Below are 16,107 nucleotides of genomic sequence, written 5' to 3'. Positions count from 1 at the left end.
TACCACACCTGGCCTTATTCCTTTTTCAAAAAGCATAGAGCAGCAATTCTCAAAGCATGGTCCCCAGACCAGGAGCATCAGCATCACCCAGAGATTCCTTAGAAATGCAAATCATCTGGCCCTGCCCCAAACATACTGAATCAATACACTGGGGGTAGAGTTCAGTGACGTGTGTTTTCATAAACTTATCAGGTAGTTCTGATGCCTGCTGAAGTTCAGGAAGAACTACTGTCATGGAGTGTTATTTCCTTTAAAACTCTGATCTTTCATCTCCTGTTGCCTCAGCACATGTAAAGTTGAGAGGATAGTGGCAAGTGAAAAATGATGAAGATTAATGTTTTTCCTTCCTGTTCTAGGGTTGCTTAGCTAATGACTGAGTCCATAAGGCTAATAGGTATTACAATGAATTTCAATGAGCTACATACACACACTTTTGGGCAGTCAGATGCAATTTCTAGTTGACACATCAAATTTCTCATTAAAAATTAAAAGCGACATAGATATACATCTCTGAAACAAAAGAATAATTTAGTTGACCATTAAGAGATACATATTTTTAGAATAATGGGATTATGGTCCAGATTCCTTGCCTTCATTCTACCTGGACTTATGTGAAGTTACTCTCATGGGAAATTTTACCACCATGCATATGACTGGTAAATTGACAGAAGAGTCAATCCTTTTCTGAGTCATAACAATAAAAATAGGATTATCATTGTACCTAATTGACCTGCCTATGGTCAACAGATGAAAATAATTTAGCTGAACAAACGAGCCCTTTTTCTCTAAATATATTAATAATGGCTAACTGCAATCTGAAGTAACATCAACAGTTAGTGGTCTGATGGATAACTATGGATTCTACCATTTAAAATGACTGCACCAATAAAATATTGTGAAGGATCAATGCACCTTCTAAATGAATTATCATAATACAAGTTCTTTAGAGTTTCAAAATCCATATCTTAAAACTTCCTGAAAAGAAATTAAATTTTGAATTTTTTTCATATACCAGTATATATTAGATAGCAAATTAATGATAAGTCCTTTTCACGGGCTTTAACAATGTGTTTTTGTTACAAAAATGAATACAAGCTAAGTAATTATTTGCAATTGATAGATAATAAATTATATTCATGAAATAATTATGCTATTAACATAATGTAACCCAAAGTAATCAATCACCAATGAATGAAAACTATTACATGGCACCCTGATAATCATTGTGTTGTTATTGTGTCATAAAGGGACAGGTAATATTGTACGGGGATTGTAGTGTAAATTAACTTGTAGCTCTAGTACATCTATAACATGGGCCGGCTATTTTATTTGTTTTAGTATAGTGATTCCCCAAAACCGTAGCCACAGAAAAAAATCCCCTGAGGTGCTTTTAAAAAAACAGACTCTGTACTCTATTCCTAAAGGTTAGTTTTTCTTTATGATTTGTGAGATTTATTTTTTTATATTCCCTAGAGGAATCAGAGATGTTATGCCAAAACATGCCCCTGATTTGTATGCAGAGAAGTATGTTGGAAAATCACTTTTATAGGAGAAGAAAAGTAGTGGTTTGCTTTTCTCTTTTGACTTTTTCTCCACCCTAAATAGGGCATTAGAAAGTAAATGTGCTGACATGGCCCATAGGATATTGTGCATGCAACTGTCTAACAATGATTGCTTAAGTGACTGTTTCTGGAACCATTGTCAACAACATAATCCCAAGATCATCATGGTGTTTAAGCAATGCTTCCATTTGAACTCCATACAGAGAATGGATTTTTCCACTGAAGAAAGGTTTTAAACACTTTTTATTTCCAGAGGGAAAAGAGGCTGATTCTGTGAAGAAAAAACAGCTGCCTCAACTACACGGTGATCAGGTTAAAGCAGCAGGGAGCTGCAGCAGCACACAGTCATGCCTGTAAGCAGCCAGCACTTTGCAGGTAGTATAATATTAGAGGAAAGCAATGCTGTTGTTAGAAGCCAACTAATAAACATATAGCATTAGAAACCATTTTGACCAAGCGCACAAGCAATTATTTGCTATTTAATTTTTATAGCAAGAAGTACGTATCTCAGCACAGATGGTGGGGGATAAAATAAAAAGAAACTCTTAAAAGAAGAATAAGGTCTAGCCTGGAATATTTCCCTTATTTACAGTGGAACTGGTTACAATACCAGTCAAAGGTTTTACAACCAGTTCCACTGCAAGGAAAAAATGGGAATTTGAATTGGAACACATTGTATAACTTTTAAAGGCCCCTGAACATGTCTGTATCACGTGTTGCATATCAAAGGGTGAATTCTGTAATTTTCTCATATCAAAGGGTGAATGCTGTAATTTTCAATCAAATCCTTTTTCATCTTTATAAAAGTCCTAAGTTAAGGAAACCATTTAGATACTGCTATGTTTATACAACAATATTGGAAGAACTCTGCTTATTATTTTGAAATTATGTTGCCTAGAGACCCCAGAGTAATCAGAAACTTTATCATAATTCTGTATCAATTAAGCTTCTGTTTTCTGGGAGGACACATGATGCACTCAGACTTAAATGCAAGTCTTGCTTCCTCCTGACATTTCATCAATCTCTATGCCAATGCTGACTGGCCCTACCTAAAACTTTGAGCTGAAAATGGAAGAGAATAAGAGAAAAGATCTATGCATAGGAGCAAAAGAAAACAGGAGAAATAGAACATCACAGAAAAGGGTAGAGAAAGGAAGGAAATAAATGAAAAAATTATTTAGAAAAAGAAAAGAGCAGATTACATTGTTAGAATCTAGGCATTCATTTTATTTCACTGATTTAATTACGTTTTCTTCTTAAATCGTGTCTGAGGAGTTTACCAAATAGACATTGCAGGAGTTTTAAAGGGAGAAGGCACCAAGTTCAGTATTTGTTTTCATTATTTTCTTCAATAAGAGGAGGAGTTATATGGTTTAGTCATATATTTGAAATAAAATGTATAGTGTGAAACCTGTATATTTCAAACCAGCAATTCTATCTGAAATAAGGAATTCAGTTTTGACTGGTGAACAAGCCACTTTATAACATTTTTAATGAGCAAGGGACTTGGCCCATACAGTTTCCTTTAAGTACAGGTCTGATTTGTCTGGTTAAATTCAGTTCAGCAATATGTTATTCACATTAGAGTTCAAACACAGAATAGTAATGAAATAGCATAAGTAGCATAAGGAGAAATTTATGGAAATATGACATTTTAAATAGAACTTTATTCCTAAATGATTTGTGGGCTTTAAAATTTACAGAAAGGAGATAATATTTCCCAGATGAAATCAATAATTTCTTCATCATTTTTCTAAATGCTAAGTGGACTTCAAGTCTGAATATAAAACATCAGTAAAATTGAAAAGGAAATCTCCTGTTATGTTCCTTAATTGGTTGTGCTCACCTAATTCAGCAGAATAATTTAAAAATAAGATCAATGGCCTCAAACTTTACATAAAGCATTAACACACTTTAGGGAATGAGGCCTTATTTTACACAAATAAAACTGAGATTGCAACGAAGGCACAGCTCATAAAGGTTCATTTTTTTAAAGTTTTGCATCATCGCACACGTATTCTAGTGTTTCTCCATTGTAGAATGCTACATAGCAAGTTCATTTTTCACAATACTGAAAAAGACATAGACATTGGGGAAGTGTAAAAACATCTCCTTGAGGTTAAAAGCAAAATCACATGGGAAGAAGCCAATCTTAAAAGAAACATTTGTAGCCACATAAATTTAGAAATAAAAGGGATATTTACTTTGAAATGCATCTTAGCATTACGCACATCTCAGAAACTTTCCCACAGGAAGGAACAATGTAAAGGAATCTTAAACAGAAATATCTATCTACATATGCCTGACATAGCTGCCCTTGCGATTGTTTCAAGGGGAATGAGGGCATGGGGAGAAACCCTGCTTCGTGACTCTCCCTCTCAGCACCTTCTCCAGTCCTCAATCCCTGAATGCTTAGGTCAGTATGAAAGAGAAGACTGTGGCAGGCAGCAAGATGCAGGTGCATGGCTAGTATTTCACTGTCTGTCTGTTCCAAACAAGCAAATGAGAATAAGTAGAAAATGCAATGATCTTTAGGTATGGAGTGAGGGTTGGAGGAAACAGCCAGGTAAGGGAAAAGATGCTTACTATCACAAACCTCATAAAAGAATCTTTCTCCTTCCTTCTTCTGCTCATGGAATTGCAAGTCAAAGATGTTAGACAAAGACACGACACATTACAGACACAGCACACAACACATTTTTGACAACTTTCTCGATGTGAAAAATAAACTACCGGCTGGGCGCGGTGGGTCATGCCTGTAATCCCAGCACTTTGGGAGGCCGAGGTGGGTGGATCACAAGGTCAGGAGATCGAGACCATCCTGGCTAACATGGTGAAACCCCGTCTCTACTAAAAATACAAAAAATTAGCCGGGCCTGGTGGTGGGCACCTGTAGTCCCAGCTACTCAGGAGGCTGAGGCAGGAGAATGGCGTGAACCCAGGAGGCAGAGCTCGCAGTGAGCCGAGACTGTGCCACTGCACTCCAGCGTGGGCGACAGAGCGAGACTCCTCTCAAAAAAAAAAATAAACTACCAGTACATCAAAAACAAATAGCACCACAAAGCATATTTCAGAACATTGATATCAAACTGACATTGTACAAGACAGCGAAAAACACAATTTGTGGAACTTTACAAATCATTAGCATACAAATACATATGCATGTATATGTGACTGCACATACCAGCACACATGCGCACACACATAAGACCAAAGGCTACTATCTTCTGCCTCCCACTCATACTTCTAATGTGTGTACTAAAGTATTCTGTTGTGGATAATAATCATTTTAGTTGCTAATGACATTTTAGATTATTATCAATTCCTGTTCTTAGTTAGCCATGTTAAAACTTAAGACACTTTCATAGCAAGAGATACGCTGCTAATAATCTCTAAGTAAGATTTTAGCAAACATAGGAGAAAAAGATACCCACCTCTTTCCCTCCCATGGATTCAAACATTTTTTCCAGCTGGACCCGCAATTGTTGAATATTGTTCATCAAGATACAAGGCTTTAAATATAGAAAAAAAGAATAGTATGAGCGATGATTTTATATAAAATTGTTGAATGAGTTTAACTTAACAGGTGGTTACAAATAGCTATCTTGGCTTCCTAGTATATTTAATGTATATAATAATCCTGCCATTTCCACATTATAGTTTGTAACAGTTAAGAAGGGAAATGGAAAAATATAATGCCACATTGGGGAATGAAATTTAATAACATATTCAGACAATAAACCCTCAGAGCAAAACTTTGCTGCTAAAGTTTCTTTTATCTTTAACACTGTAACATTTCATACTTAGAAAGTAAGCACATTTTTTTTTCCTTTTAGAGATTTACTTTTAGAAAAAGGTTAGCTTAAATTCTTCTATTATTTTACTGTTTTAGAAAACAAAACACCATGTGATTCTTTTAAATGCAAAAACATATAAAAAATAAACTTAAATGTATTTTCTGGCGGCAGAAAAAGACCATATGCTGGTATTCAAAGCCTTATGCCTCTGGCTGTAATCCGTGTTTCTTTTCTCATTTTCCTCTTTGCTTATTTGACTCATATCCATCATTTAGGTTAGAGTGTTCTTTTTTCCTGGATTTTATCTTATCACTCACTTGGTTTACATTTGAGTTGGTTTTCACTCTCACCGGCCAACCTTAAATACATTGTACATGGGGCTGTGTCTCTTTCTGCTTTTCTTACTCACAAACTACTGCACAATAGTGTACATATAATAAATACAGGCTTAGAAAATGTTTCTCTACTTGTTTCCAAGGATCCAGAAATATAACAATAACAAAGATGTAAAGCTTTGTGACAGGTCTAGATGTGAACTTAGAATAGTAAAAATTCATCCACAATTAGAAAACAATTCATAATAGTTATAGAATCATTTAATCTTTGCTGTATATTGATTCCTAAGAGCCAGTATATCAGAGGAAAACAGACACAGAAAGATAAACAGACAAAGGAAGGAAAATGGATGTATCTTCCAAGTTGCTGGGAAATAAGCCAATAACCAGAGTCATGCAAAGGACTCACGGGATGTCAGAGAGGTGTTAGCTCTTATCAGTGGAAAGATTTTATTATTACTTTAGCCACATTAATGACCTTTGAAAAACTTTCTACTTGACTCTTAAAGTGACCACATCATCACTTTGATTTATGCAAACGATTTAAAAATTCCTTTCTGTTTCCTTGATTCCAGTCACTTAAAAACTTTATTTTTTAACACAGATATCTGAGATGTATCCCCCGAAGATTCTGTTTTAATTAGCTGAATCAAAATGTTCCACAAATGATTCTGATCCATAGCCATAATTGAGTACCACTTGATCTGGGCTTAGTCTTTTCCATAGTGAGTAGGGCCACATTTTCAGAGGTTTCAGCTTCTTGACCCAAAGTCCACAAACTAAGCGAATAGCCTATCTTTTCACTAGGAGGTAGGGTCACTGGCATTTATTTTTAATTGCAGAATGGGAAGATTTGGTGTGAATCTGGGCAGTCACACCAGGGAGAAATCCAAGGTCAAAGTAAAACAATAACTTATAATGAGAAGCAGTAAGATTACATGGGTGAGGGGTTATTATCACCTGGTTTCCCATAGGTCTAAGTTAGCTTGATAGACTCTTCTTAGATTATTTGATATTAACATTCAAGCTAATCTTTACTGTCACATATAACAGGACCCTAGTATCAGCTTTATAAATAAAGAAAGGCCAGCTGCCAACTCTTCTTACTATGATGATTTCTGATTAAAAAGAGCTATTGAGAACCAAATGAACATGGACAGTTTGGCTCACTTGACATGGATCACTAGTGACCCCAAGTTAGACTACAGAGAAAAAAAAAGAGATGCAGTTATCCAGAGGGAGACAAAAATAAATATGAGACTCTCTCTTTTCATTAAGATTTCCCTGACCTTGAAATGTTCAAAGTTCAATTTTACTGAATCAATTCATCAAACTGCTCCTGGGAACAGATTACACAAATTCACCTTAAATTTAATCATGAAAGTTTTTACTTTCAACAACTTCATTGTAAATGAAAAAAAGAACAACTTCATAGTAAATGAAAAAAAGAAACTGACAGCAAAGGAAACATTACCCTAATTCAAGGATATTAATTTTTGAGGAGTTTAGTAAGATAAAACAACCTATGTTAAAGTAATTTGTATCTTCCTATTTTCATATCTTGATTTTTTCCCTAAAAATATAATAATATCTTTAATTTTATCTCAATCTGGAGCAAAGTTAGGAAACTGAAACATAGTGAATATGAAAGTTAGTGTCTTTCAGACTAGGAATATTTCTACATGGTTGAAGTATTTCTGAGTTTGAAAGTATTTTTAAATTATTCAAAATAAAAGTAATTCTAATTTAGATTGTGATGTCTTGCTATATTTTGGAATGTGAAATAAAATGAATAAAAATATTTTGACCCATTTCAAATTTAAAATGTTACAATAGAAAACAAATTATTCTGACATGGATATTTTATTTAACTCTGGTCTTTAATTCTAAACCCTGAGAACTCAAATGTTATGGCCATATCTTTTTTGTTTGTTTGGTTTTGAGACAGAGTTTCGCTCTTTTTTTGGCCAGGCTGGAGTGCAATGGCACAATCTTGGCTCACTGCAACCTCCATCTCCTGCGTTCAAGCAATTCTCCTGCCTCAGCCTCCCAAGTAGCTTGGATTACAGGTGCACGCCACCATGCCTGGTTAATTTTGTATTTTTAGTAGAGACAGGGTTTCACTATGTTGGCCAGGCTGGTCTTGAACTCCTGACCTCAGGTGATCTGCCCACCTCGGCTTCCCAAAACGCTGGAATTACAAGTGTGAGCTTCCAAACCTGGCCTATATTATGGTCATATCTTAAATGATGTCTATCTTTAGATGCTTCTAGCTCAATTTGCAGATGAAATAGATATATTACCATAGATATACTGAAAGATGTACAAGTTTCAGTGGTCTTGATATTGAAATCTTATATTGAAATAATTATAAATAAGTATCTGTAATAGTAACTATATATACTCATGGAAATGTACAAAAGCACTTCAATTTGCCTTGAATGAAAACATAAGCCAAGTAACCAAGTGATATTCTTTTATAAAAGCTAAAATGATATTTGGCATTTAAGCAATAGTGTATAAAGCTGGTCAAGATATTAGTAATTATGGAGGAAAAGCACCGAGGGAAGAAAAAGGAAGTTCCTTTGCTGTAATTTTTGGAGGGCGTTTGGTTCTTTTTATAAACATTTAATTTTTAAAAGTATAAAACCTACAGAAAGTACATAGAATAATATAATACTGGGTTATGATTTTTATCTCAGTGTTTATTCAGTGTAAAATATAGAATGTTAATACATAACGTGGAACTCTGCAGGGGCTTTTAAAAACTAATTTGCCTTTCTGAATGGCAGGAATTAGCCTTAGGAGTTCACGGCCACCTTTCAAAATCTTCAATTTGGCTGTCCTAATATAAACAAGATCCTCTTGTGAAATTATCAGATACTGTTTGCATTTTCAATGTAACACTTTAGACATGTATTATCTTTTAATCAGAAATAACATACTTTCAATAAATAAATATCTTTTTATTTATTAAAAAGATATTTATTATATCTTTTTAAATATCTTTTAGTTTTTTAGTATCTTTTAAAAAACTTGCTTTTTGAGTATAATCAAGAGCAATTAGAAATCATTGTTTGAGTTGTCAAAAAGTTCTAATAAAATTGCTGGGCAGCATATTAATTTAAGGAAAAGAAGCATCTTATAGAATTCTCAAAAACTATTAGGACTGACTTATCTTAATGAGCTGTCAGCAAGAGGTCAATGAGGTTTCAGGGAGAAAACTAGTAGCTTTCTTTAGAATAATTTAGATTCACCTGATAGCGAAACTGATTTTTTGAGGGGGAAAAACTGGTTTTTCTTTTTCTTTCTTTTTTTTTTAAAAAACCCCTATACTCACTTTTTAAACACTTTTTTTTTCAGAGCTACTGTTTTTCAAAGTGTTTACAATGCTGCCATTGTATTTCTCCTAATATTACAGATTGGTAAGAAAGCTTTCACCTTCCATCATAAAATAAATCTGACTATATTTCAAATACCTTTATCTCGCTTTTCTTTATGCCTTTTATTAAGTGTCAATACTAGTTTGAATTTTATAAACATTTTCTGAATATCTAAAAAAGCTATTTTAATAATTCAGAATAGAAATCAGCATTGTTGCATATATTAACCTTTGCAATTTATTTGAAAACTGAAAGACTAAATTACACTTATTTTAGTATTTGTGCCAAAATGAAACTAGTTGGTGCCAATACTCATCTAATTTTTAAGTCCCTTGTTTTTCTCAGCTCCAGTATTTTATGAGTATGTGAATTTTCAATTATTTATTCTAGCCTCATTCCTTATTACATGGAAAACCACAAGTTGGCTGGCACTGAGACACTCTCAACCTTCCTGTAAATCCTGTATTAAAACCGGTTCGAGAACCCTGGAGAAGTTTTCAACTTCTTAAGATCCTTATTTCTAATTATCTTATATGAAAACTGAAAGCCAACAATTTCTCTTGCTTACTCATACTTTGAAGAAGTAAATCTCAACTGAGAGATACTTGAAAGTAGAGACATGTTTACTTACCACATTTTCCTTATCACAATAGGAACTGAAATCACTTGATACAATTGCAGCATACTGGAGCAGCACTTTGTTGATAGTCTGAGAAAGAAAACATTGTGAACTTGACCCAGGTAAGTATGTAGTTTACAAATACACTGTAAAGTTTAATCCTAAGTTACCTTCTTGCTGTCTTTTTTATCTTAGTTCTACATATTTCTCTCTCTCTAATTACTGTTTCTGAGCCTAAGAATGCCCTCTGCGTTCATTAATTATGCAAAACAGAGGGAAATAAACCATGTTAATTAAATTTTATTTCAATTACTTAAAGATGCATGAATGAGTTTGCACTCTACTGCTTTTACACATAGATTAAATTACAAGCCGAATGTAGATATGATTTTCTTAGAAGAGGTAAGGCAACAATAGCAGTAGAAATGTCATCTCTTTTGATAGCAAAGTAAAGACTAAAAAGCTTTTATTTTCTTATTTGTACAACATATATCTGAATTTTCTTAGTGGCTCAAAATCAACTGAAGGAGACACTCAAAAGAGTTAAGCTGAAGAAGAGATGTTTAATTTATAAACCTGAATTTGCTAAATTGATTATAAGCTTGCTTACACACTTTTAAAATCACAATGAAATCCTGAGATAAGAGAAGACACACAGACAGAAAATCAATAGTGTGTTGAAGTACACAGTAACATGATAATATGCATCAACTCAAATACAAAGTTGACCTTGAAAAATATAAAATCTTATCAAGCAGCAGACCAATAAATCCTGATAAACAGATGGTTGATCAGACTGAATTATCCTCCAAATGTGTCTCTTCAAATTTTACTTTAGACATAACGTTGAATTACTTTGGACTTAGCTATGAAATACTTATTCGTTTGTACATATGAACACTACTCTCAGTCTACAGCTTCTTGATGGCATCATAAACTTGAAGAATCATTATATTGTATTGCATACACAACAACATATAAACACAAACCATAAATCTGACTTTAGGCAATCGTTGTAACTCAGACATTGTAACTTGCTTAAGGTAAAGTTTGGGCTATGTGAAAATCCTCTACAACTTAGTGCCATGTGAGATTTTTAAATTTTTATGATTCTGCTTCCTCTACATCCTACAGCTGCCGGGTGACTTGCTGAACAGCCTGGGTTTTGTTTTTTGTTTTTTATTGTTTTCTAAAGAAGAAAGAGGAAGCTGGATACCCTTTACAATCATTCTTGAAGTATGCCCTATGGCCTATAGCTTGAGTATACTTCATAGAAAAACCCTAGTCCCTTGAATTTATGCTTAGAGACAAGGGATCCTGGGATGTCACATGTACTAGCCTACAAATGCCAATCGTTGGCAAGCCACGATGGGCTGCAGGTAGGAAAAAGTGCACAGTCATATAGAATATATCCAGCCTAGGTGACAGAGCGAGACTGTCTGAAAAAAAAAAAAAAGAATATAGCTTAAAGCTATGTGCCTGTAAGAGTTGCAAGTACACTGCTATAATAACTCCCATCTTTACTAATGTACGATGTCACTTGAACGAGAGCGTGCGATATACATTTTGTGGGCAACTTCAATTTCATTCTAATTTATTCAGCTAAGTAAACTACTACCACACAATAGCTCTTTCATACTAATAAGCTGTTGCTTATGACATGCTTAACTCATTGTTTCTCAGAATGTAGTTCTGGAATCAGTAGCATTATAAGTATCACCTGGGAACTAGTTGGACATGCAAATTATCTGGTCCTATCCTAAATTACCGAGTCAGAAATGCTAGAGGTGGTCCCCATCTGTCTGGGTTTTAACAAGTCTAAGGTAATTCCAATGCATACCAAGTTTGAGAAGCACTATCTTAACGAATGCATGGCAGGGTGGAGGTAAGTCTTCAGAGAGGAGCTGTCATGGAAGGGGCACCTGGCAAGGCCTGGAACATAGGACTTCTGGGTGTGTGAGCTTAGGTCATGATTTTACCTCTAGGGAACTACTGGTCTTCAGAAGACAGTACAGTGCAGAGGGAGGGAACAAACAGCCTAGCAGGGGCTGCTGCATCTTGTTCTAAAGAAACAGTCATGAGGAGTAGAGGGTTCTTTTATGGATACCTATAAAGAGCTGCTATTCAAAAAGTTCCAGATTAAATAACATGAAATTCTAATGGCAGTGTGGCAGTACAGAGAGTGATTCTGCTGCATTTGAAGGATCAGACAGGGTGACTAAAATATCTTTCAGCTATGATCAGTTCTGATTTGACACACAGCTACTGGTGGAGTATTGAGTAGGATGGCCATCAATTACTCAGACAAAGGCATTGTGTTTTTCTGAGCTAATGCCACCCTGTTAGGAGTGGGCTAAATACCCTGTCAACACTTCCAGTTATTCCATCTAGTGCATTGCTCTTATGATCAGTAAGATAAGAAGTGTGGTTCAAAATCCATCTTTTCATTCACATTTTATGCATGGAACAATGCAGTATTAGAACAACACAAGGAAGACAAGAAAACTGTCTATTGGTTCAGCAACATTAGAAATGTGACTTCACTGATTTATGTAATGCATTTTAACACATCCAGCGTAAGATGGGGTCTCCCATTTCTGCCACCATAAATGCCTAGGTTTGACCTTAAGGGTAAAAAACAAATAGTGAGATTCTATTCTCCAAATTTCTAACTTAGTTCTGATCACACCAGAATGAGAAGGGAGTATAGTTTAGTGGTCGAAAGGATTCTATCCATATCATTTCAATTATTTAAACATTTTTAGTGTTTCATCATGGATGGAAATGAGGGAAAATAATAGCACCCATTTAATTAGATGGTTGTGAAGAATACGAAAATATATAAAGTGATTAGCATATAATAATGCTCAATGAATTATGATTATTATTTTTAAAAATTATAATTATGTTCCCAGAGAACAAGGAATAGAAATAGGTGTGCATCATTTACCACAGTATCTCACACCTGGCAAACAGCCAGACTCATACCCAGGACTTAATATTTGTTTGTTTTTAAGCAATATTAAAAATAACATTACTTCATATCTATTTTTAAAATTAAATTATCCATACTTGTCAAGAGCAGTAGTATAGTCATAGGAATATTGACTACTCATGTACCCATTTTATCACTCATCATAGCTTCTGAATGTTCTTGACATGAAATTTGAAGCATTTTGTTTGGTACCTTTTTCAGTCTTATATCCTGTTTAGTAAGAATACATTGTCCCTTTATATCCCATTTTAAAATGCAAAATTTTTAAAATCTCTACAGATACAATTAATATGTCTTATCTCCAGGAGACTGTTTAAATCAATATAAATCCCATAAAGATAATGAGATTTTAGAATATTTTGATATAACGATTCCAATACTTAGAAGGGTAGAGTTTTCAAGACGAATTAGTCAGTCACATCTGACGAAATAAAAACAAATTCCAGTAGTTTGCAGTTCTTGTGAAATGGCTAATTATAGTAAACACAAACCATTTTTTATCTGTTTTGTTATATAAAATACAAATTATAGATAGAAAGGCAGATAATGAGTTTGGGACCAGCCTGGCCAACATGGAGAAACCCCTTCTCCACCAAAAATGCAAAAACTTAGCCGGGTATGGTGGCGAACACCTGTAATCCCAGCTACTCTTGGGAGGCTGAGGCAGGAGAATCACTTGAACCTGGGAGGTGAAGGTTGCAGTGAGCCGAGATCGTGCCACTGTACTCCAGTGACAGAGCGAGACTCTGTCTCCAAAAAAAAAAAAAAAAAAAAAAAAGGAAAAAAAGAAAAAAGAAAGGCTGACAATGGTAAAATGGATTTGACTGATTTTACTTATTTTTATATTTATGTTTAATTGATTTTGCTTTTTATTTATTATTCTGTATAGTAAGTCACTGCAAGAGTTAAAGAAAAATGCTTGCAAGAGATTTTCAAATCATTCTAATAAAAGAGAATTTCTTTTTCAATGAAAATTACTAATTTCTTCTTTTCCAGAAAATGCTTCTCATCGTTATTACATTATTTCCTGTTGACAATTGGATATTATTGAATTTCCATGGATTAAAAATGTTTTACTTAATTGATTTTTTTTATTGCACCAATAAAAGCACACATCTGCTCAGTAATACATGGAACTGATTCTTTTCTTCTTGCCTCAGAGAATGTGTTTTCCTGAGTGTGATTCTAAGACCTTCCTTGTGACCTCCCACCTTTTTACACTTCCATTCAGTACATTTGGTTATACCCCAGCAGGCTTATCGTGGGTAAGTTCAGTAATACAGCTGAAGAAAGGTCAGAACTACCAAGGGGTGACTGGTGCCCAGGGTCTAGAAATCTCAATTAAGCATTCCTTCTACCCTGTTACCGTGCACTCGTGTCTCCCAACTTACATAACCTACCTGCCTGACTACTCTGAGGGTGAATTCTAGTTACTTTTCTAATATCATGTACAATTATAATATGTTACTAAATATATTAACCTAAATATATTTACCCTGAGATTTTTAAATTCTCATATGATCCTGCTTCCCCTAAATCCTACAGAATTCCAAGAATAGTACGTGACATACTTTTTCAAACACTATTCCTAATGACCCAGTTTCATTCTTTTCTTGGCATTCACCCAAACACAGCTGCTCATCAAGAAAACACTTAGAGAATTTTTAGAATTACTCTCCTGTAGATTTCACTATATTGGGAAATTAGTATCATCCAAGAGGACTAAGAGTGTCATCTCTAAGAATGGTTTAAATAAATGATTTTTGGCTGTTATTTAATATTTTAAAAGTAGGAGGTTAGTCTTCCTAATTAATGAATATGCAATTGCCAAGGCTTACTTGCAGCTAGAAAACACCACATTTGAAATGTGAGTAATTTGGAAATCTATGGTAATTTCTTCAATTATAAGTAGCTGAGTCATCGATGTGAACAATAAAAGGGTTTTTAAGATGATAAATCCATATTAAAGAAATAGGAAGTGCAGGAAATCAGATGGGAATCTTGGAAATAACTGAACTTACTAGTAGCGAATTACAAATAAATTGGGGTAGGGGTGTCAGAGAAGACTAACACCACAAAACAATAGCATTTTTCAGATCGCCACAGACCCAGAAAAAAAGAAGACTCATTTTATTTAACCTACCTTTGCAAATCTTCTCATTAAGTGAGATAATGCTTCAGGATTAGGGCATTCCAGTTTCTTAATAATCTCAAAGCTCTGATTCAGCTGAGCAAACACATCAACCACGGAGCAAGAAAAGAGGGCATGCTCAGATGTCTGCTGGAACTGTGAGGAGAGGAGGTGAAGCCATCCCAAACAGTGCATTAGAGGGGGAATGGGAAATTCTTCATTATTTCCCATCAACAACTGAATCTCCCGCATCATATATCTACATTTCCCAGTAATAAAATGCCTACGCACTTTAAAATCATTAATTTCCTTTGCCAGAAAGTGTGGTGGAACTAATATCACGGGGCAAGCTGCTGCTAATTGGTTTTTCCACTGCAGAATTGAGGTACTGGTTCTTTTGTATTTCATTTTCCCCACAGGCAATAGGTTAGCTTAGCAAGTCGATTGTGGCTCAAGATTTTGGGAGCTGCTGCAAAGGGACTGGGAGAATGTCTGCTCCTAATCTAGAAATCCTGGAAAAGTTCCAGGACAACAAAGATGTTTTGTACAAGCTTAGGGAGTCTGTAGATTCAGATTACTGTAAGAATTAAAGAAAATCTTGGGAAAAATGGGTGACTGATTTTTTTTTTTTTTTTAATAAATTTAGGCAAGTTTCTAGGGTTCTGACCAGACCATCGAAATTGTGTTTTAAATTAATTTTGGTCATTGGGGAATGGAAACAATTAATAACAATGAGTCTAATAATTCCCATTAGGTTAAAAGTAAGCAATGTGACTGAATCGTGGCAATGAACATTCTGAAGGTAATATAAACTCACTCCATCTTTTTTGTCTCTTCCCAGTGCTCCATGAAGGAATTCCATGGATACATCTTCGTTTTCATCTAGCCACTGCATGACAAAAGGTTCAAACCACCTGTAACAAATTAATAATGTTACCTACCACAAAGGACATCATTTGCATATAATTAACAGGAATGCTGCTCTTTTTGTATATGAAAGTAATTCACAATCAACAATCTCCTTTCATTCTCTCTTGCAGTTTTGCTTCCTTAGAGACCTTTATCTGTTCTCCATCAAATCGATCTCCTCCTCTTTACCTCCAACCTCCACCCAGTCTTGGTTCTTCCCATGCTGTCTCAAATATGCTTAGTTTCCAATAGTTACTCTGTAATTCCCTTCAAAATTCAAACTCTTGTAAAATGTAGACCTTGTGTGCTCTCTTCCCTATCAACCCATTTATTAATTTTTTAATTCTTTGCCATTGAGCTTCTACCCATTCACATT

General features: G+C 34.7%; 1 protein-coding gene across 1 annotated transcript in view; it reads right to left on the bottom strand.

Moving 5' to 3' along the window:
* The window catches only part of UNC13C (unc-13 homolog C), a 624,577-nt gene that overhangs the window by 118,718 nt on the left and 489,752 nt on the right, over positions 1–16,107 (bottom strand). The window contains exons 20-23 of the mRNA XM_008016541.3: positions 15,640–15,736; positions 14,835–14,978; positions 9,709–9,786; positions 4,997–5,074 (exon numbers count right to left, since the gene is read on the bottom strand). Coding sequence (XP_008014732.3) covers positions 4,997–5,074; positions 9,709–9,786; positions 14,835–14,978; positions 15,640–15,736 — 397 coding nt within the window. The remainder of the gene's footprint in view (positions 1–4,996; positions 5,075–9,708; positions 9,787–14,834; positions 14,979–15,639; positions 15,737–16,107) is intronic.

Source organism: Chlorocebus sabaeus, chromosome 26, assembly GCF_047675955.1.
Source record: "Chlorocebus sabaeus isolate Y175 chromosome 26, mChlSab1.0.hap1, whole genome shotgun sequence".
NCBI lineage: Eukaryota > Metazoa > Chordata > Mammalia > Primates > Cercopithecidae > Chlorocebus > Chlorocebus sabaeus.
This window is presented reverse-complemented; position numbering and strand designations above follow the sequence as displayed.